This window comes from Bos indicus x Bos taurus, chromosome 16 (assembly GCF_003369695.1).
Source record: "Bos indicus x Bos taurus breed Angus x Brahman F1 hybrid chromosome 16, Bos_hybrid_MaternalHap_v2.0, whole genome shotgun sequence".
NCBI classification, from domain to species: Eukaryota; Metazoa; Chordata; class Mammalia; order Artiodactyla; family Bovidae; genus Bos; species Bos indicus x Bos taurus.
The window spans coordinates 57,438,322-57,459,096 of NC_040091.1; the positions used below are offsets into that span (position 1 = coordinate 57,438,322).

Below are 20,775 nucleotides of genomic sequence, written 5' to 3' on the forward strand. Positions count from 1 at the left end.
TCACTGTTTGATGGGGACATGTAAGCCCAAGCCATGCAGTACTTCTCCCAAGGGGGAAAAGTTTGATTATGGAATGAAATTTATATTTCAACATCCTGCCCTTACTTCTCTGAAAGCCTCTGAGGCAGACCCTTCTGCTTACTGTCCTACAGAGAGATGGTCATCTGTAATGGTCTCTGCACAGCTGTGCTCCAGTAGAGGTGAAATGACACATTTCATGGGAAACCACTGCGGACAGCAAGTGGACAGAAGGGCGGCAGGGTCACTGGGTAATTCAAAGCTCATTAGAGTACGATGCTCTGGCAAGGAAGGTCATGTGTTCAATACACGAGAAGCGGGACAGCAGACCTCTTCCTTCCAAGGCCACAGTCTGCTCATCTCCGCATGTGCAGACACCTCCAGAAGCAGAAGGCATTTGGGGCAGAGGGGCACTGTCAGGATGAGTGTGAAGATAAGGAAGAAGCATTAGAGCACAGGTTTTCCATTTTATAGTGTTTTTTTATAGTTTTATAGTGTTGGAAATCATTTTCAAACTTTCAAATAAAGCCTTACATTAAGCCTCAACAGGTAGGCTTGATAAGGAACATGCTCTGGTTCAAGCTGGGAGAGAGGAGACTGGTGTTCCACCCACCAAGGCAGCCCCAGTCTCCACTGCTGTCTCCAAGGATGTCTGTGACATAGTCCCGGGAACCTGTGACAAAAGGGGCTTTTTAAGGCTCCTGAGATGAGGAGATGATCCTGGATTATCCAAGTGAGCCCAAGGGAATCACAGGAGTCCTTAAAGGGGAAGAGGGAGGGCAGAAGAGAAGAGGTGCTACAGAAGAATGGTCCGGAAAATGCAACAAAGCTGATTTAAAGATGGTGGAAGGGGACCATGAGTCCCCAAATGCTGGCAACCTTTGGAAGTGGGACAAGGCCAGGAATGGAGCCTCCAGAAAGGAACGCAGCCCTGCTCACACCCCGGTGTTAGCCCAGTGACACAGAACTGGATTCTCACCTACCAAGATAAGAAAACGGCTATTGTTTTAGGCCATCAAACCTGGGGTAATTTGTCATAGCAGCCATAGGCCACTAACTCAGGGACTCTGCAGGACGGCCTGGGGCTCCACCAAACAGAGCACCAACCTTTGTGCTATCCAGGTGGTTACCACTGCTCCCACCCACCATGCCACAATAGGGACAATGGGAAGCAGTAAGACCCATTGTCCGAGGTGGTAAAGGGTGGATCTCTGCTCTGGGAACCATTCCTGGGTTTAGCAATCCTGCCATGGAGTGTGGTTTGTTTTGGAACAGAGTGGACTGAGGCTGATACAGGGCTGAGCCTTTCACGGGCATTTGTTTCCTGTCCCCAGAGACTATATAAACAACAGGGCAATTAACTGAGTAGCAATTAACCCTGTGGGAGTCCATGCGTAGCAGAGAGACGTGCCCTGCCTTCCTAGAAAGAAGGAAGGTTGAGCAGCCAATGTGGACCACCCCACCTGTCTGGCTTGAATTCAGTCATGAAAATTTGTGGTTGAATATGGTCTCTTCCCACATCTCTGTCCCCTTTCCAGATCCCGTCAGGGCCAGCTCTGAGTGCCTCCTCTCCTTTCATAAGCATAAGCCTTTCTGGGGAAGCCTTTCAGTTCAGCGCCCAGAGAACTGAATGCCAGGGTTGCTGTGGATGGAGAGGAGGAAGGCAGCCGATTCTCCCCCCAAACTGCAGGTGCTACAGCTGATGCCCTTGTCCCCGGCCCACCTCCTGATGACATAGGGCCGCCGTGCTAAGATGACGAGGCTTTAGGAGGGTGCTGCTGCTCGGTGGAGTCAGATCAGGCTCAGTGTCCTCAGTAGGGTCACGGGATTATGATGTGGTCACCTTTCAAGTCCCAGCCTTCCTGCCTCAGGGATCCTGGGCTTCATGGCCAATGAGAAGCAGTCACTTGAATGGGCCTGGCCCCCTCCTCCCTCCAAGAGCCACGTGGGCCACTGACTTCAAAGTCTTACGCTAATGCCAAGCTCCGGTGTAATTGGGCAACTTCTCAGTGGCTCTGATTTGTAAATGCAGCAGCCCTACAGCAAATGCATATTCATCGTAACTATTCCTGTGAGTTCTGTCTCACAGATCACAGAGTCAAAGGTACAAAAATACATCAGCACGGCAGTATGCCAAGTGGAAGGGCCTAGGATCACCAACAGAAGGCAGCTGACAGGCAAACCCTGGGGGGCTCCGAGAAGGGGCAGAGGAGCGGGAAGAGATGGGGAATAGGTCCATGTGCACGTGTGTGTGTGCGTGGGCACGCTCAGACTCACTTGAGGGGAGGGATGTATACATAGGTGCACACGCAGGGTTTCAGTACTTAGAAAGACCCACCCGAGAGAGCACCAAGGATGGAAAGGTTAAAATCTGGAGGAAATGCAGGTTGAATAGCTAAAGAACAAAAAACAACAACAGCTGTCCCGGCTGGGAACTCCATTAGACAGTGAGACCGTCTCCCGAGGGGGCCAGTTGGGAAGTTCATTGCTTAAGACAACTGAGGGTGGAATAGGAAGCTGGGGAACCCCTGGGACATCCACTTACTACTGACTGCTTCTGGGAGACATGACCTAAAGAGCACTTTTCTTTGTTTCCTGGTAGTCTTCTCTGCCTTCTCTTCTTTTTGATGGACTGGCCAGGTCCTCCACCTCCCTGCCCCTCTGGTCTTTCTCTTTCCTTTTTCTTCATTTTCTGTCTTTCTCAGGAGAATCAGGCTCCTGTCAACTGCTGCTCAATCTATGAAGACTGGGGAGGTCTCAGGGCTCTGCACCCAGTACATATACATCTTTGATGGAGAACAGCTCCCTGCACAGAGCAGGTGCTCAGAGACAAGGAAGTGGGGGGTATGAAGGATGGAATTGGCCCAGCATCCTCCCAGCTTGCCCCTGCTCTGGGTCCCTTTACAAGAGCACAGCTGCCAGACTGGGAAGCAAGATGAAGCTTATATCCTCCCTAGACCTGGAGGCTCCCAGCTCTGCCTGGAAACACTGCATAACAATGTGTCTCAATTAATCACCTCTTCCACTCCTTCATGCCAACTTTGTGTACAGCATTCCTGTCTCTCTTCTCTGCCCCATTCCCTTTCCTCTCTGTGAGGACTGCATCATTCCATCCTTAAGAGAAGGGAAGGCTGAAAACTGATAGTGTTGATGGGCAAGAAAATGATCAATATAAAGGCACCAGCAGGCTTGCCCACCTGCTCCTGCCTCCATTCACCTACGCAGGTCCACCAGTTTTCACATCCATGGCATGGCATGGAGCTTAGTTCACTCCAGCCCAGTCTTTGTATGTCATAGCATCACACAGCTTATACATCGTCAAAGCCCATGAAGTGAAAGTGAAAGTCACTCAGTCGTGTCTGACTCTTTGCGACCCCATGGACTAGAACCAATAAAATAGGAAACCATCTTTGGTGAAGCAAGAGTTCATTGCCATAGTTTCAAAGGGGATGTATTTTTATTGTTTCTCTGCCATTCCTGGCATAACTTACTTCTTTTATCATTTTGGACTTAGGTAGGTATCTTCTAAAATTTCCTATTACAGTCAATGTAATTTGACTCTAAACAAAGGTAGGCATCTTCTAGAATTTCCTATTGTAGTAAATGCAGTCTATTTCCTATTGGAGTCAATATTTTACCATTGAGCAGTTAATTAGTTCTCAAATTGTTTGAGGATATCGCTCATCAACTAGAGTGCAAGACTATTAAGAAAGAAAGAACCATGCTACACAGTTCATGACATTTTCCTTGGATAGTTGCACACAGTAGGTGCTGCATAAATACCTCTAGATTAGCTCTGCATAAATACCTCTAATTAGCTCCTTAGCTCTGTCAAAAGAAAATTCATAACATAGACTAGACAGTAGTTAAAGCTAGGGAGGAATCACTCTCGACCCTCTGTTTTACTCACAATATGTTTCCACCTCTATCTTCATTGTGTCTTATCCTGTGGCCCCACTTTCTGAAATTACAAGCTCAACAGGGCAGACGTACCACGCAGCCGGTCGAATCCAGTTTGCGATCTGAGATGCAACGGAAGTTCTTACTGCAGCCCCCATTGTCCTTGCTGCAATCACGGACTGGTCCAAACGAGTCTAAGAGGACCTCCAGGCTGTCGAAGGAGGACGAGGTCATCAGCTCCTCTCTGTGGGAAGAAGTGGCAGGAGGTGGGAGGAGGTCAGGGGACGCCAGGTGCAACAGGTAGCTTCACATCCCACTTTCCTGTCTGGCCGACCAGATCACGTCTCACTCTCTCTTACAAATACTAAAGATCAACCAGTCTTGGAGCCTTGAACTAACAAATTATAGACGTTCTCCATCTCTGGGAAATAAGCCAAGGCAGTAACACCTGGTCAAAGAAGGAGGTCTAAACTCAGGCAAAGAAATTAACATTTTATTGCCTGTCAGTCCTGAGGGGCCGTAGGAAGTGCTTACAAACTCTCATTTTATGTCCTCTCTCGGTGCATCAGCCTTGCGGTGTGCAATATTGACCCAGATAGAGTAGACCTTGGCACTGCATCTGGGGAAGCGGAAGGCAGCCTGCCAGCTTCTCCTTCCAGCTTGATTCCTCTCCCAGCGCTCGGGACCTTCGGGTAGTTTCTCACCCAGCCTCCCAAACTCAGTGCGTGCCTCGGGCCCCGAGGCTGGACTCACCGGACCTCCACAGCATCTTCCATCACTGTCATGTCTGTCTTACACTTTGCTGATGGGTTGATGGCCAGTTCAGCAGGTGGAATCACAAAGCTTTTGCTGAGCGGCAGCCACATGCCCTCCCCAAGCGTGTAGGTGAATCTGCAGGGACACCCAACACCACCTGGTTAGGGATGGGGGATAAACACCACCGGAGGACCTGGCACCCTAACTCCAGCTGCTTCCTTCTCAACCCTTGTAGTCCTTTCCAAAAAGGAGAGCATATTCCCATTTTATGGATGAGATAATTGAGTCTGATGGAGGCAGAGAGGCTGACCCCTGCTCACGCATCCAGACCATTGGAGAGCTCAACATGTTATCCACTCGCCAGCTGCTAAAAGTGTCTCTTCTTCAAACCATAAGACATCGAGTTCCAGTTTCCTTCAGATTTGAAGCTGGCTTCCATGATCTTGCTGCTGCTGCTGCTAAGTCGATTCAGTCGTGTCCGACTCTGTGCGACCCCATAGACGGCAGCCCACCAGCCTCCCCCATCCCTGGGATTCTCCAGGCAAGAACACTGGAGTGGGTTGCCATTTCCTTCTCCAATGCATGAAAGTGAAAAGTGAAAGTGAAGTCGCTCAGCCGTGTCTGACTCTTAGCGACCCCATGGACTGTAGCCCACCAGGCTCCTCCATCCATGGAACTCTCCAGGCAAGAGTACTGGAGTGGGGTGCCATTGTCTTCTCCCTGATCTTAAGTCAGATATAACTGGAAGCATTTTAATTGAAAAGACACACCGGCCTCCCACCATTCCCATCCCTCAAATTGCACACCCACACTGGTAGCGATGCTTTCTCTCTGTGCCTGGAGGAACCCTACCAAGGAAAGGAAAGAAGCAAACTCCCTTTTTCTGGCTTCTGTGAGATGGGAGCGGAAACAATTGAAGCCAGGAGCCTCCCAGGGGGAGAGAAGAAGATGAACAAGGCAAGCCTAGATGTATTCTCTGCTCTCTCTCTCTACCCACACCCCTAGCTAATGGCGCTAACCCTCTGGAGGCAAGGAAGATTTTTTTTTTTTCCTATAACAAGGGCTAAAAGGAATAAAGGAATCAATCAGCATTTCACGGGAGAGCTTAAGGAAACCATGAGAGAGTATTTGTTTATTTATTCATTCATTTGATTCCAAAGGCATTCAAATGCTCTGTGTTCACAGTCAAAAATAGTCCCTGGGATAAAAGCCAGTGTGGGTGGGATATCACGAGGCTGTGGCAGTCTGGCGTCCCCTTCCCACTTAATGTGCAGGGTGGAACAATGGAAGGATGCGTACAATTAAACAGAACCAGCACCGGCTCCATTAGCATGCTGGTCGCTGAGCACCACTGCAGGTCCCACTCCTTTCTCTCCCCTAACCCACACGCTCCTCTCTCCACCACCGCCCCCCCCCCACCCCCTGCCGCTCCAGGTTGCCTGAGATGCTAGGAAAGCAGACTGATGACGTGAGATCTTTTATGAGACATGTAGCCCTGCTTAGGATGTGGGCCACAGAGAATCCCCATGGCCCAAGGCTCATGAGTTACTTAGTAACTAAGCCCCATGCTTTTTCAGCCACTCTCTGAAGGACAGACCTGGGTAGTAGAGGAGCTGAAAGAAGAGAAAGCAGGGGCCCAGGGTGGCTGGGGGGCAAAACCACTGAGCACGTGGGTTTGGGGCAGGACTGGGGAGGTTTCTCCCCGATTCCCAGCCTGACTCTCAGGGCCCTACTTCTCTGACCTGTGGGGGCACCTCTGCATTAGGCAGCACTGAAATAGCAGAGATGCTTTTGCTCTGAAGGAGGCACTCAGTTCTCCCTACCCATGGGAACCAGAGGCAATGGGGGGGTGATGTCTGTGGGGGAGCTGTCTGCTCCAAATGAGGGAAGCCCATTACTAGGGGGACAGAAGAGGAGACCCACCACCCCACTCTTCTGAGAAATTGTGCCTGGTGAAAGTATGCCAGCTTCTTCACACACACACACACACACACACACACACACACCCCTCCTATATACACACACACATGCTTGGGGAGGGCATTTGGTGGGTGTGTGTGTGTGCAGGAGACCTGGGTTCAGTCCCGGGTTGGAAGATCCCCTGGAGGCGGGCATGGCAACCCACTCCAGTATTCTTGCCTGGAGAATTCCATGCACAAAGGAGCCTGGTGGGGTCATAAAGAGCCTGACATGACTCAGCGATTAACCCTTTACTTTAAACCACAGAACTCAGTCCACATCTCCAAAGATGTCAGTGTCCAGTGGCTTCTGTCACCAAAATCGCTTCAAACTTTCTGTTCCTACAATGCAATTGGACTATGGCTCCTAAAGTTGTCCTGATTTTCTCATCTCTTTGCCTTTGCTCTTAATCCTCCTTTCTGAATTTTCTTTCCTCTCCTTTGCCAGACTCATTTTAAGACTCAGTTAAGGGCCCACCTCTTCCTGAAAGCTCCCCAGGGCCTTCACACTCTTAGGCTGAGTAAGGGACTCTCTTCTGCACATGGCACCTTATCACCCTGAGATGCTGATCTATACCCACCTTTTCACATGTCCATCACCATTCATACAAACATTCTCTCTTGGATGGCAGAGGACAGTTCTTTGTCATCTTTGTATTCCCCACTGCCAAACATAATTTCTGACCCAGGAAGGTCACTCCATGAATATTTACTGACTGATCAACAGGAGATTTAGTTATGTTCTTTAGTTTGAACAGGCTGCTAGCGGATATAATCCCAATTTCCCAATTTAAAGATAGAGGCGGTGGTGGAAATTCTTGTTCATTTAAAATAGGATATGGGTTAATCGCTCTGTTTGAATACATTTAATGGTTGAGATGGATCTGGATTTGATAGGATAAAGATCTTCCTGAATGCACAGCAGCTTCTGAAACATGACACTCTACCAAGTTAATAAGAAAACCTCCACTCTCTGGTAGGGTCAAGGTGAAGAAGTCCTGTAGGTGAAGCAAAGTCAGGTGTGGGTAGAGACCAACGTTTATTGAGAACTTTCTAAAGCAGGTGCTCTGTAGGACTGTGTGATTTATCCTCACCGCTGCCCTCTGAGATTAGTCATTTTCTCCCATTCTACCAAGGTGTCGACTAATGTTTTAAAAAGTTTAGCAACCTCCCAAGGTCACCTCTCCTTAAGTGGGAAAGATGGGCAATAGCCTGATTCTCAAGTGTTGCTCACAGCCGCTTTCCAGCCCATGTTGGCTCATGCCTATGAAATTCTGAAGTTTTCTTTTATCTGCAAAATCTACTGAGTGACTCCAAAATCCAAATATAGAACAAACTGTCAGAGAAAAGCTGCTTTCTAAAATCTCATCTGTCCCTCATCCATGTGGATTTGGCAGGAAGGACTTCAAAAAGCCACCAAACAGAAGTTGGGTGAACATCTGGAACGCTTTCCCAGGTTGGGTCTTCTCGCATGACAGTTGGTGGTGACCAGCACCGTTGATGGCTCAGCTGTGGATTGAGCCCTGCACATGGCCCTGTTGAACTGGCACTTGAAATTTCTGTCCAGAAGCAAATGTTTGCCAGAAAGCACTGGACGGAATAAGCCTGTGCTCTCGCTGTGGCTTGGCATGAAACAGAATGTGGGAAAACTGAAAAGTCGCTCTTAGCCTGGCGTCTCCACCCTTTCCTAGAGCAGGCCATTCCAGAAGGAGGTCTTATTCCAAGGAACGCAAGTACAGACTTGGGAGGACGGTCTTCGAGAGAAAAATTTGGTCTGTACTCACCCCTGCCACCAGAGGGTCTAGTGGAATAGAGTGACCCTAGCTACCATAGAAAGACCATCTTCAGCACCAGGAAAGTTGGCTGAGGAGACGCATCCTGGAGGTTCAGGGTTCCCCTGGACCCTGTGAGTCTAGCTTGGACCCCTTCTAAGGCATTCTTTGGGATTACAGATTACCAAGGTTAGGTTTCAAGGCCTTTTCTCAATCTAATTAGGAAATACTTGAAATGATCATCTACAGATATTTACTGAAAACCTACTTGCTCAAAGGGCTTCCCTTGTAGCTCAGTTGGTAAAGAATCTGCCTGCATTGCAGAAGATCTGGGTTTGAATCCTGGGTCAGGAAGATCCCCTAGAAAAGGAAATGGCAACCCACTCCAATATTTTTGACTGGAGAATCCCATGGACAGAGGAGCTTGGTAGGCTACAGTCCATGGGGTCGCAAGAGTCAGACATGACTTAGTGACTCAACCACCACCTATATGTTCAAAGGGCTTCCCAGGTGACTCAGTGGTGAAGAATCCACCTGCCAATACAGGAGATGCAAGAAATGTGGTTTCTATTCCTGGCTTGGGAAGATCCCCTGGAGTAGGAAATGGCAACCCACCCCAGTATTCTTGCCTGGAAAATTCCATGGACAGAACAGCCTGGCAGGCTACAGTCCATAGGGTAGCAAAGAATTGGACACAACTGAGTGACTGAGTACACACATGCTTGTTCAAAATGGTGTGCCAGATATTAAATATTTAAAACCATAACAGGTACTCCCCTCCCTTCAGGATGACAACCATTTCATTGGAGAAGCAAATACACAAATTAGAAATAACCATGAAATAAATAATTGACAAATACATAGTAAAGTCAGTATATATACAAATCTGGAGGTAGAAAGTCATTGTGAATTGATGCAATGGATTGGAGAAGCTCCAGGCCAGTGTTTCTCAATCCCAGGTACAGATTGGAATTACCGTGGTGTTTTTACAAAACACTCATGCCCTGGTCCCACCGAGACTCTATATCACATATACAGTTTATGTGTCAAAATTCTATATCATAAGTGAACAGAGTACCAAGTAAATAGTTATTTAGCTCCTTTAAGAAATTGTCGGAGGAGGTGATGGCACCCCACTCCAGTACTCTTGCCTGGAAAATCCCATGGACGGAGGAGCCTGGTAGGCTGCAGTCCATGAGGTCATGAAGAGTCGGACACGACTGAGCAACTTCACTTTCACTTTTCACTTTCATGCATTGGAGAAGGAAATGGCAACCCACTCCAGTGTTCTTGCCTGGAGAATCCCAGGGACAGGGGAGCCTGATGGGCTGCAGTCCATGGGGTTGCACAGGGTCGGACACGACTGAAGCGACTTAGCAGCAGCAGCAGTAGCAGCAGCAAGAAATTGTAGTCACTGACCAGATCACAGAATTTTCCAGAGTGGCCACTGGTAGTTGGTTTACTCAGATCACAGAAGGTTCTGATTAAAATTCTAAGTATCTGAAATAAGGAGATCATGACCCAGTGTTCTCATCTGAGAGCCTAGTTACTGTCTTGTTAAGGATCAAAATGATTAATCACTTATGGATTAACCCACCGACTTCTGAGATAGTTGACCGCATGGGTCAAACCACACAACTGACTCCTTCTGTCGTAAGTGGGTATCACATCCAGTTGGTACCTAACAAATTTGAACAGATGGTGCTTGTGGGGATAGAAACACGATTTTTGTGCAGGTTCTTCTCTAACAGCAATTTCATGGAGGCCCTAGTTTTTCTGACTTTTAGGGGAGTGGGAACTTATCCATGTTAATCAACCCCCACCAGACTCCCCATCTGCCTTATCTTTATCACCTTTCGAAGGTCCCAACAGACAAGTGGTAGGAAAACGGGAGGAAAAAAAGAGTCAGCCCGATAATAAATCATTGTTGGAAAGTTTAAATGCTTGAGTCATAGTCTAAGGAATACAGCTGACATCTCTTGTGGAACAAATCCTCAAAAGCCGCCTGCGGCCAAGGCCATTAATATAACCCAGCCTGTCTCAGGAGAGACACTCGGAAGAGAAAAGGGCAGGGAAGGCTCTGGGAGAAAGCAGTTCTGTGAATCTGGACTCCCAGCTAGAAAGGTGCTTTAGGAGAGCGTGGCAGTGGCCAAGCCCAGTCTATCCCAGACAGAGAGAAGGAGCAGGAGAAGCTGAGGCAGAGGAACCAGCTCAAGGAGGCAAATACAGGAGAAAGATTAGCATCAAGGCTGGAACTGGCTGATAGTGGGGGCTGGGGCAGGGAATAGGCAAGACTCTGTACACACCCTCTGACTGCAGTGAACAGGAAGCAAGTTTTCTCTTTGCATGTCATTCCTCTAACATGCCATGCAGTAGCTATTGCTCCTCTGACATCAGACACTTGGGCAGGACTATTTATGCCTCTCCCAGAGGACTTGTTCACGAAGGGAGGTGCACTCATGTCCGCACAGGCAGCACAAGCACAATCTCTGGCACTTACTGGGTACTCAGCAGATGCACATTGAGTGAAAAATAGACTGACAGAATAAATGGAAGATACAGTCTTAGCCTGGAGATAGACTTGTGTTCCAGCTAAGGTCTGGTGGGAATTAGACTTTATGAAAATCCCATAGTTCATGGCTGGCACCCAAATTCTTCCTCTGCCTGCTGACTTGTCTAATACATACCATTCCCAGGTATGTAGGTAGAAATTTGGGAGAGACTGGAAACATCCAATTCGACGAGGAAGGTGGTAGATTAAAGAAAATAATTATGAAGTATGGCTGAGAAAGGACAGAGGCAGAGGTGGGAGGGGTTTGTTCTAAACAACTTAAGGCTTTATGTGGAAGGTGCAAATTAGATGCAAAATGGAGAGGCAAAAACTAACAATAATTGCTTGTTCTTTGCCAGTTCCCTTGCTGGGGGCTTTCCCCGCATTATCTCATGTATTCTTCACAACAATAGAGCCTGGCATGCAACGCAGTTCTGTTTAACAAGTGTGGAATCAGGGGGTTCCAAGAGTGGGGGTTCCAGAGCAGGCAAGGAAGGAAGCCAGGACCTCAACAGGATCCATTCATCCTCCACGCACTCCACGCTCTCACTGGATGAAGGGGGCAAGGGTTCCTCTTACTGGAAGGGTAGAATGACTACATGTGTTCCCCATTTTATAAATTACCACTAGGAAAGAAAGTTCAGTGGGATGTGGGGCTTGCACATCCCTATGTAAGCACATCCCTAGGCAACCACTTACCTGAATATTTTATCAGAAGGCTGTTCTCCCAAAACCAGGTCAAAGCCTCGCTGAAATATTGTGTAAGGCCAAGGCCTGAAAGGAGAAACAGCACACAATTAAAGTCAATCAACAAACATTCCCTGAATGTCCACTCTGTGCCTAGTACCATGCCAAGGTTCTGGAGACCCAAAGACAGAGGGGACCTAGTCCGGGTTCTCAAGAATCCCACTAATGTGAGTTCACAAGACACAGAATGCTGGCACTCAATTAAGAACAGTATCAATCCAAAAATCACTGACCCACCAGAAAAGTGGAATTTAATAGACATGACAATTGGAACTCCATAGAGAAAAAAATTATAATAATATCATAGCCAGAATTTATGGCCCTTCAGTGACTTAGCAACAAGTATAGATTTAACAGATCCTTAGCTTTGTCTCCGGAGAAGGCAATGGCACCCCACTCCAGTACTCTTGCCTGGAAAATCCCATGGATGGAGGAGCCTGGTAGGCTGCAGTCCATGGGGTCGCTAAGAATCGGACATGACTGAGCGACTTCACTTTCACTTTTCACTTTCATGCATTGGAGAAGGAAATGGCAACCCACTCCAGTGTTCTTGCCTGGAGAATCCCAGGGATGGGGGAGCCTGGTGGGCTGCCGTCTATGGGGTCACACAGAGTCAGACACGACTGAAGTGACTTAGCAGCAGCAGTAGCTTTGTCTCACTGAAGAAAGAGGGGGAGTATGATTTCTTGGAAAGACAAAGCCTCCGGAATCAGACAGTTCTGGGTTCAAACTCTGTTCTACTGTTGAGTCAGCTGTTTGTCTTTGGGTGATTATTTGCCTTGTTGAGTCTAATTTTATCATTTTTAAAAACAGGATTGTTAATAGTGGCTTCATAGACACCATGAAGATGAAGCAAACCTTTTAGGCCAAAGCCACAGCTCACAGTGGGTTCTCATCATGCTCCCTTCCCCTCAAAATGACTTGAAGGTTCTGGGTTTTTGACAGGTCCCAGATGGTTTCAATCATTACCATGTCACTCATTCAACCAGAAACAACCATGGTATTTTTGAATAAGACTTAACTACCTTCCCTGGTGGCTCAGACAGTAAAGAATCTGCATGCAATGTGGGAGACTCAATCCCTGGGTTGGGACAATCCCCTGGAAAAGGAAATGGCAACCCAGTCCAGTATTCTTGCCTGGAAAATCCCATGGACGGAGGAGCCTGGCGGGCTATAGTCCATGGGTTGCAAAGAGTTAGACACGACTGAGCGACTAACACTTTCTTTTCACCAGTCTCTCTAGTGAGTGGGCCTCCAAGGTGGAGCTTGTAGTAAAGAACTCACTTGCCAATGCAGGAGACTAAGAGACAAGGGTTCAAACACTAAGCAGCTAAGCATGCACACGCACCCTAGCATTTGGATGTCGCATATACTTGAAACTACCAAAACTATTTCTTTTCAATAGCATTTATCTCTATGTTAACCCAGATGTCCAACTCCCAAATTATTTACTCCTTCCAGCAAGACTTATAAAGCCCAGCCTCATGTGGATACTAGGTATGTACTAGGTACAGAGTGAACTGGGCCCTTGCTCTCATGGAATGTACAGTCTCCATGTATAACCAATCATACCAACCAATAACCTAACTACTGAGGATTTTATTGCAGACGTCGTGCCTTTGGCTTTCAAGGACTACAGAAAGTCAGGAGAATAAATCGACATAATCATTTGAGACTAAATCCAACACTAGGAATTAACCCAGTTGTTGTCAATGGTGTCAACAATAGAGGGCATTTAGGGAAAATTTAGGGCAATCGTCATTGAATGACACAATGACTGCAGGATATTACTGGCATTTAGCATGTGAAAGTCGCTCAGTAGTGTCTGACTCTTTGCAACCCCATGGACTATACAGTCTATGGAATTCTCTAGGCCAGAATACTGGAGCGGGTAGCCTATCCCTTCTCCAGGGGATCTTCCCAACCCAGGGATCAAACCCAGGTCTCCCACATTGCAGACGGATTCTTTACCAGCTGAGGCATAAGGAAAGCCCAAGAATACTGGAGTGGGTAGCCTATCCCTTCTCCAGTGGATCTTCCTGACCCAAGATCTTCCTGATTTAGTGGATCTCCTGACCCAGCAATCGACCCGGGGTCTCCAGCATTGCAGGTGAATTCTTTAAAGGGCATTTAGAAGTCTCGAATTTAGAAGGCTGTCCAGTGTTCAGGACAGCCCTGCATGACAAAAAATTCCCCCAGGCCCTGCAAACTTTTGAATGTCTTGCTGCACATTTACATAGGTAAAAACCTGCTTATTATTATCTCAGCCTAGACACTAACTCCATTTACCCACAAGCACAAAGCAGCTTGTACTGTTTTAATATAAGATGAATTGTCTAGGTGTATAACTACCATGTAAATTAAGAGAAGATTATACAAGATTACTCGGAAATTTTGCCAAGATTCGTTCATAGTTTTGGAAAATCACATCATTGTTTGCAGTGCTGTTCATGGTCTTTGAGTCACCAATACAGCATGTCTACATCAACCCAATTGCTCTTATATATATTGTGTATTACATATTACTTCACATTTTATATTATGGGGACCCTACATTAGTAGAGTCTACATGTCTACATTTGACATGCAAATGTCTGTCAACTTTATTTCTCCTATTGTAATACTGCAGAGAATTTATACATTAAAATAGCTACATTACTATAAATTATTTATTATCACTTCTCTTTTAATTATTCAGAAAACGAAGATCATAGCATCCAGTCCCATCACTTCATGGGAAATAGATGGGGAAACAGTGGAAACAGTGTCAGACTTTATTTTTGGGGGCTCCAAAATCACTGCAGATGGTGACTGCAGCCATGAAATTAAAAGACGCTTACTCCTTGGAAGGAAAGTTATGACCAACCTAGATAGCATATTCAAAAGCAGAGACGTTACTCTGCCAACAAAGGTCCGTCTAATCAAGGCTATGGTTTTTCCTGTGGTCATGTATGGATGTGAGAGTTGGACTGTAAAGAAAGCTGAGCACTGAAGAACTGATGCTTTTGAACTGTGGTGTTGGAGAAGACTCTTGAGAGTCCCTTGGACTGCAAGGAGATCCAACCAGTCCATTCTGAAGGAGATCAGCCCTGGGATTTCTTTGGAGGGAATGATGCTGAAGCTGAAACTCCAGTACTTTGGCCACCTCATGCGAAGAGTTTACTCATTGGAAAAGACTCTGATCCTGGGAGGGATTGGGGGCAGGAGGAGAAGGGGACGACAGAGGATGTGATGGCTGGATTGCATCACTGACTCGATGGACATGGGTCTGAGTGAACTCCGGGAGCTGGTGATGGACAGGGAGGCCTGGCGTGCCATGATTCATGGGATCATGAAGAGACGGACACGACTGAGCAACTGAACTGAACTGAACTGAACCACTTCATATTATTTTAAATTTTTATTTATTTAGGCTTTATTATATATGATTTCATTTACAGATTAAAAAAAGAGTTAAATTTGTCATAAAATAGAGTGTTGGGTCCGATAGCGTTGAGACACCAACTTAACCCAACCAGCTAACCAATTAACTACTTGAAGGAGTTGGTAGCTGCAAAATAAGGCCACTGGGTCTCTATAAAGGAGTGGCTGGGATGAGTGCATTCCTTTTTTATGCTCATTATTTATAAACACTTTATTCCTGGAATTCAACTTAGGAATACCCTGAGGCAACTAGAATTGGCTCCCAAAGGTATCCAAACACCATCCTATGAATAACCCCTGCATCAAATAAATAGCCCACGTGTGTTTTTCATGTTTGTTTTGTTCATTGGAGGTAAAGCCACAGAGTGGGGTTTGAATATGATTCTTTTTTGCTGAACAGTAAGTGTGGCTTAAGAGCAGCTAAAAAATACGTACTAATTCAAGAAAAAGACTAAAAATTAGGGGAAAAAAATGTCCCATCTGATTCTAGATACCTAGAGAAGGCAATAAAAAGAGAAAAGGGACCTGCAACTTTCTCTCTCCTTTGGACAAAATCATATTTTATTTACTATCAGTTGAATAATTTTAAACAACACACGTTTTGCTTTCAAGTCATCTCCAGTACTCAAAATGGGTATAGTGTGTAATTAGCGTTAATTCTTGGCATGATTCCTTGGTTGTTTGAAATATATTTTGTGGAGCCAAATTTTAGACTAGCATTGATTACAGCGTGGACAATTAAATACATAGAATAATATAAATAAACCTGTATTCAAGCCATAGGTAAAGAATCAGTGAGCCCAGAAACATTGATTAAGCACACGTTGACGTGCTGTCAGATAGTCAGGGCAAAGAGACTTCCTGCTCTCAAGAGTCCCGAGTGTCAAAACAGGCAACTCAGATGTGCCATCTGGACCCCACCCTGTTCACAGGGACAGGCAGCAGGACATAGTGGGTAGGCCGTGGGTTCTGGCCTGCCTATTCCAATTCCAGCTTAGCGATCAATTGCTGTGTGACCTTGACCAAGTCCCTTAATCATTCTGTGTCCCCATTTCCTCATCTGTGAAATGAGGCTGAGAGTAATAACTTTATCAACCTGGCAAGGCTGTCATGAGGTGGAACTAGTTACTATGATTAAAGCGTTCCGAACAGCGTCCGGCATTCAGTGAGTGCCATACCAGCATCTGTTACATAAGTGAAATGTACTAGTTACCTGAATCCAATATAAATACTACAAAAAGGAGATTCCCAAGCTTTTAATGAGGAAGCAGTGTCTTCCCTTCAGAGGCAAACACAGTACCACACCAGGCTTTAACTCAGCTTGTAAATGTATTTGTGTTGTCTGGAGAGGAGCCAATGATGCGTGTGGGAGACAGACCCCACTCCCACCTCCCACCCAGGCCCCACTTCACAGGGACTCTACAGCACTGACCTGAGATGCAGAGAGGAGAAGGGCACGCTGTGAGAGGGGAAGAGGAATCAGAGAGTCTGCAAATTGCTTCAGCGAGGAAGGAAAAGAGAATTGACTTCTTTCCTTCCCTTGAGTCAGGGATGATCTGTCAGGGAGATGGGGATTCTTATTTGATTTATTTAGCAAATATTTATGGAGGGCCTATTGTGTGTGAACTGTGATACTAGGCAACGGGAGTCGGCATAAAGAGATTCTTGCTCTCAAAGGAATCTATAGTCTTTCTGAAGAAACACACGAACGCCCAGACAAATAGCAGGGAATGAGTAAAAAGGAGGAGGCATGGGACTGGAGCAGATAAGCTAAGTGGTCCTGGCAGTGGCAGATCACTCACCCTGGGCGCCGGGAGGGCTGGGTGTTGGCGGTGCGTGGCGGGGTAGCAGAGGGGAGAATGATGCATGTGAGTGGAGAGGCCACAGGGGGCCACCTAGGAAAAGGCAGGGTGAAGTGATGGAGTATGTGTGCTCGGTCATGTCCGACTCTTTGCAACCTCACAGACTGTGGTCCGCCAGGCTCCTCTGTCCATGGGATTTTTCCAGCAAGAATACTGGAGTAGGTTGCCATTTCCTCCTCCAGGGGACCTTCTTGACTCAGGGATCGAACCCAAGTCTTCTGACTCTCCTGAATTGGCAGGCAGATTCTTTACCACTGAACCACCTGGGAATCCCTAAGTGATGAAGAGCTAGACCTAAAAGTGCTGAAAACACTTAGAGCTGAGTTACCTGAGACCAACTGAAAGAGGAAGAGGTCTTTGCATTAGGCATTCTGCATGTGAGCCCAAGATACATATCCATTTCCAAGCTCAGATGGAAGCTGTCACGGGGATGCCCGGCAACAGGTCTAGAGGCCCTAATAATTGTCCCTCTTCTCTGTTTCTCACTCTATCGGACCATTTTTTCAAAATGGCTCATGCACATGGTGGAGACTTGGCCTCTCATAGCTCCAACTCATGTCTTTACAAGCTCAGGCCACAGAGAGACACTGCCCATCCACGGAAACAATAATCCATGGAAGAACTGCTTGATCTATCTCAGATCAGATGAGGAACCCGGACCAGTCTCTGGGGCCAGGGAAGCAGAAGCATCCAAACAGCTTCAACTCTCATTCAGTTTCCAGGGCTAGAGCCGGGAGGATGGGGAGTGTCAAACAAAACGATCATTTCTAGCCCAGGTTCCCTCTGCTCGTGGTGGCAAGAGCTCGGCCTCCCACCAGGAATGGGTGGCATTACAGAACAGACTACACCAATATTAGTTTTGGGGAAAGAGTACCCACCTCGGAACCCAAGGATAGCATCAGGCCAGATGCGGGGCAGGAGACTGAACACCGTAGTTGGAAGAAAACCTGAGTCTTTTGACTCCAGCTTAGGTAATGTGGCCTGCAATATTCTCTGTCTTACGCTGGGCAACCCAGTCACATCTTGGTTTAGGAAAATTAGCAGAATTGGAAGTCAGAATAGAGCTTATCTGTTTGTTTGTCAATATCGCCAGTCTGACAAATCAAGACCCTGAAGATGGTCCTCCTGTGTGGGCAGCTACAGATGGCCTAGATTCAGGGTCCTCTCGGGCCAGCACAGGAGCCATCTGGGGTTTCACTACCTTGAGCAGAGGCATAATCTGCACCACAGAGGAGCCACTGTCACAGGAAGACATCAGCCACTGGGACACACGTGCAAACTGGATAGGCTGAGAGCTATTCATAACCTCGTCTTTGCCTTTTCTTCTCTGCCCTGTCTCACATAATTCCAAACAGTTTATGCAGAGGCTTTGTTAAGCACTGGAAATTTCTAAGCTTTCAGTTTCTCTCCTCAGTTCTTGCTCCTCTTTCCCAAGACATATCCGCTATCACAGGGTTTTTTCCATTAGTTTTTCCTTCTGGTTAGCCCAGAAGTTGGTCGTGGCCTTGACCTGACTTGACCGGTTGCTTGGGCATTCCTTCCACCATGTAGCCTAGACCCAACTGCATGAGTGGAATCCAGCATGGCCACACCAATGGGATGAGCCCTGCACATCTGTTCTCCTAGGGCAGAAAGGGACCACTCCTGCTCTGGATAAGAGTATTTTTAAATTTGCTTTTTGATTAAATGCTAGTCCCAGCTTTCCAGGCTTCCCTGGGAGCTCAGTCGATAAAGAATCTGCCTGCAGTGCAGGAGACGCAGGTTCGATTCCTGAGTCGGGAAGGTCCCCTGGAGAAGGAAATGGCAATCCACTCCAGTATTCTTGCCTGGAAAATCCTATGGACATAGGATCCTGGCAGGCTACAGTCCATGGGGTCACAAGAGTCAGACCCGATTTAGGGATTAAACCACCACCCAGCTTTCCACCTGGGAAGGGAACTTGAAAGTTTCAGAATGGGAGAAAATAATAGCAAATGAAGCAACTGACAAACAACTAATCTCAAAAATATACAAGCAACTCCTACAGCTCAACTCCAGAAAAATAAACGACCCAATCAAAAAATGGGCCAAAGAACTAAATAGATATTTCTCCAAAGAAGACATACAGATGGCTAACAAACACATGAAAAGATGCTCAACATCACTCATTATCAGAGAAATGCAAATCAAAACCACTATGAGATACCATTTCACACCAGTCAGAATGGCTGCGATCCAAAAGTCTACAAATAATAAATGCTGGAGAGGGTGTGGAGAAAAGGGAACCCTCTTACACTGTTGGTGGGAATGCAAACTAGTACAGCCACTATGGAGAACAGTGTGGAGATTCCTTCAAAAACTGGAAATAGAACTGCCTTATGATCCAGCAATCCCACTGCTGGGCATACACACTGAGGAAACCAGAAGGGAAAGAGACACGTGTACCCCAGTGTTCATCGCAGCACTGTTTATAATAGCCAGGACATGGGAGCAACATAGATGTCCATCAGCAGATGAATGGATAAGAAAGCTGTGGTATATATACACAATGGAGTATTACTCAGCCATTAAAAAGAATACATTTGAATCAGTTCTAATGAGGTGGATGAAACTGGAGCCTATTATACAGAGTGAAGTAAGCCAGAAGGAAAAACATAAATACAGTATACTAACACATATATATGGAATTTAGAAAGATGGTAACAATAACCCGGTGTACGAGACAGCAAAAGAGACACTGATGTATAGAACAGTCTTATGGACTCTGTGGGAGAAGGAGAGGGTGGGAAGATTTGGGAGAATGACATTGAAACATGTAAAATATCATGTAAGAAACGAGTTGCCAGTCCAGGTTCGATACACGATACTGGATGCTTGGGGCTAGTGCACTGGGACGACCCAGAGGGATGGTATGGGGAGGGAGGAGGGAGGAGGGTTCAGGATGGGGAACACATGTATACCTGTGGCAGATTCATTTTGATATTTGGCAAAACTAATACAATTATGTAAAGTTTAAAAATAAAATAAAATTAAAAAAAAAAAAAGAAAGTTTCTGGTGAGCATTGTCTGGTGATGGGTTTCCTTGTAGAGGACTTAGGACTCATCACCTGGGAATGAATGAGGGGGAGAGATACAGATGAGAGATAGATAGATGATAATAAATAGACATGGAACAGGTGAGGGGATAGTGTGAGAGAGAATACATGTATGTATATATGTATGTATGAATGTGCATACACAGTTCAGTGTATGGAAAGAATATTTCATCTGGAGGCAATAATGAAAAAGGCATTTCACGATGGACTTTTAAAAACAAGGAGCTTCTTCTGAACTCATATATTCTTCTACCTATCCTTAAAGAGATCATTTTACAAATGAAAATAATGTGTCCATAGTTAAATGAAAGCACATCCTTTTAAGCTTGCTTCTGGCCCACACTAGGCTAGATTTCCGGCAGAAGCATGGTTCCAAGGTTTCCCCCCAGCCAGTCAGAACACTCTGGGGTTCTGGTATAGGTTGTCATATCCACATGCAATGTGAGGGCTTTTGAGAAAAATGTTCCTGTTCTTAACTAGGTAAATGCATTTGCAAGGAAGGAGCAGTGAAACAGAGAGAATAGAGGTTTATTTTTTTTTTAAGTTTCTGGGAAAAGGTAGTTTGAGAGATATCCAGGAGAAAAGGTGAAGAGAAAATTGGTAAAAATGAGTTTTCTAGCTATGCAGTTGGGTGAAACATTCCACACCTCAATTTACCATGATGATAAAATGACATTATTATGTGCCACTATCTTCATATCAGCACCAGTTCTG

General features: G+C 46.3%; 1 protein-coding gene across 2 annotated transcripts in view; it reads right to left on the reverse strand.

The window, feature by feature from the left end:
- Positions 1-20,775, reverse strand: part of ASTN1 (astrotactin 1) — a 352,052-nt gene that overhangs the window by 106,980 nt on the left and 224,297 nt on the right. For both annotated transcript variants that reach the window (XM_027565413.1, XM_027565414.1), the window contains exons 9-11: positions 11,655-11,729; positions 4,672-4,809; positions 4,012-4,162 (exon numbers count right to left, since the gene is read on the reverse strand). In XM_027565413.1, coding sequence (XP_027421214.1) covers positions 4,012-4,162; positions 4,672-4,809; positions 11,655-11,729 — 364 coding nt within the window. The remainder of the gene's footprint in view (positions 1-4,011; positions 4,163-4,671; positions 4,810-11,654; positions 11,730-20,775) is intronic.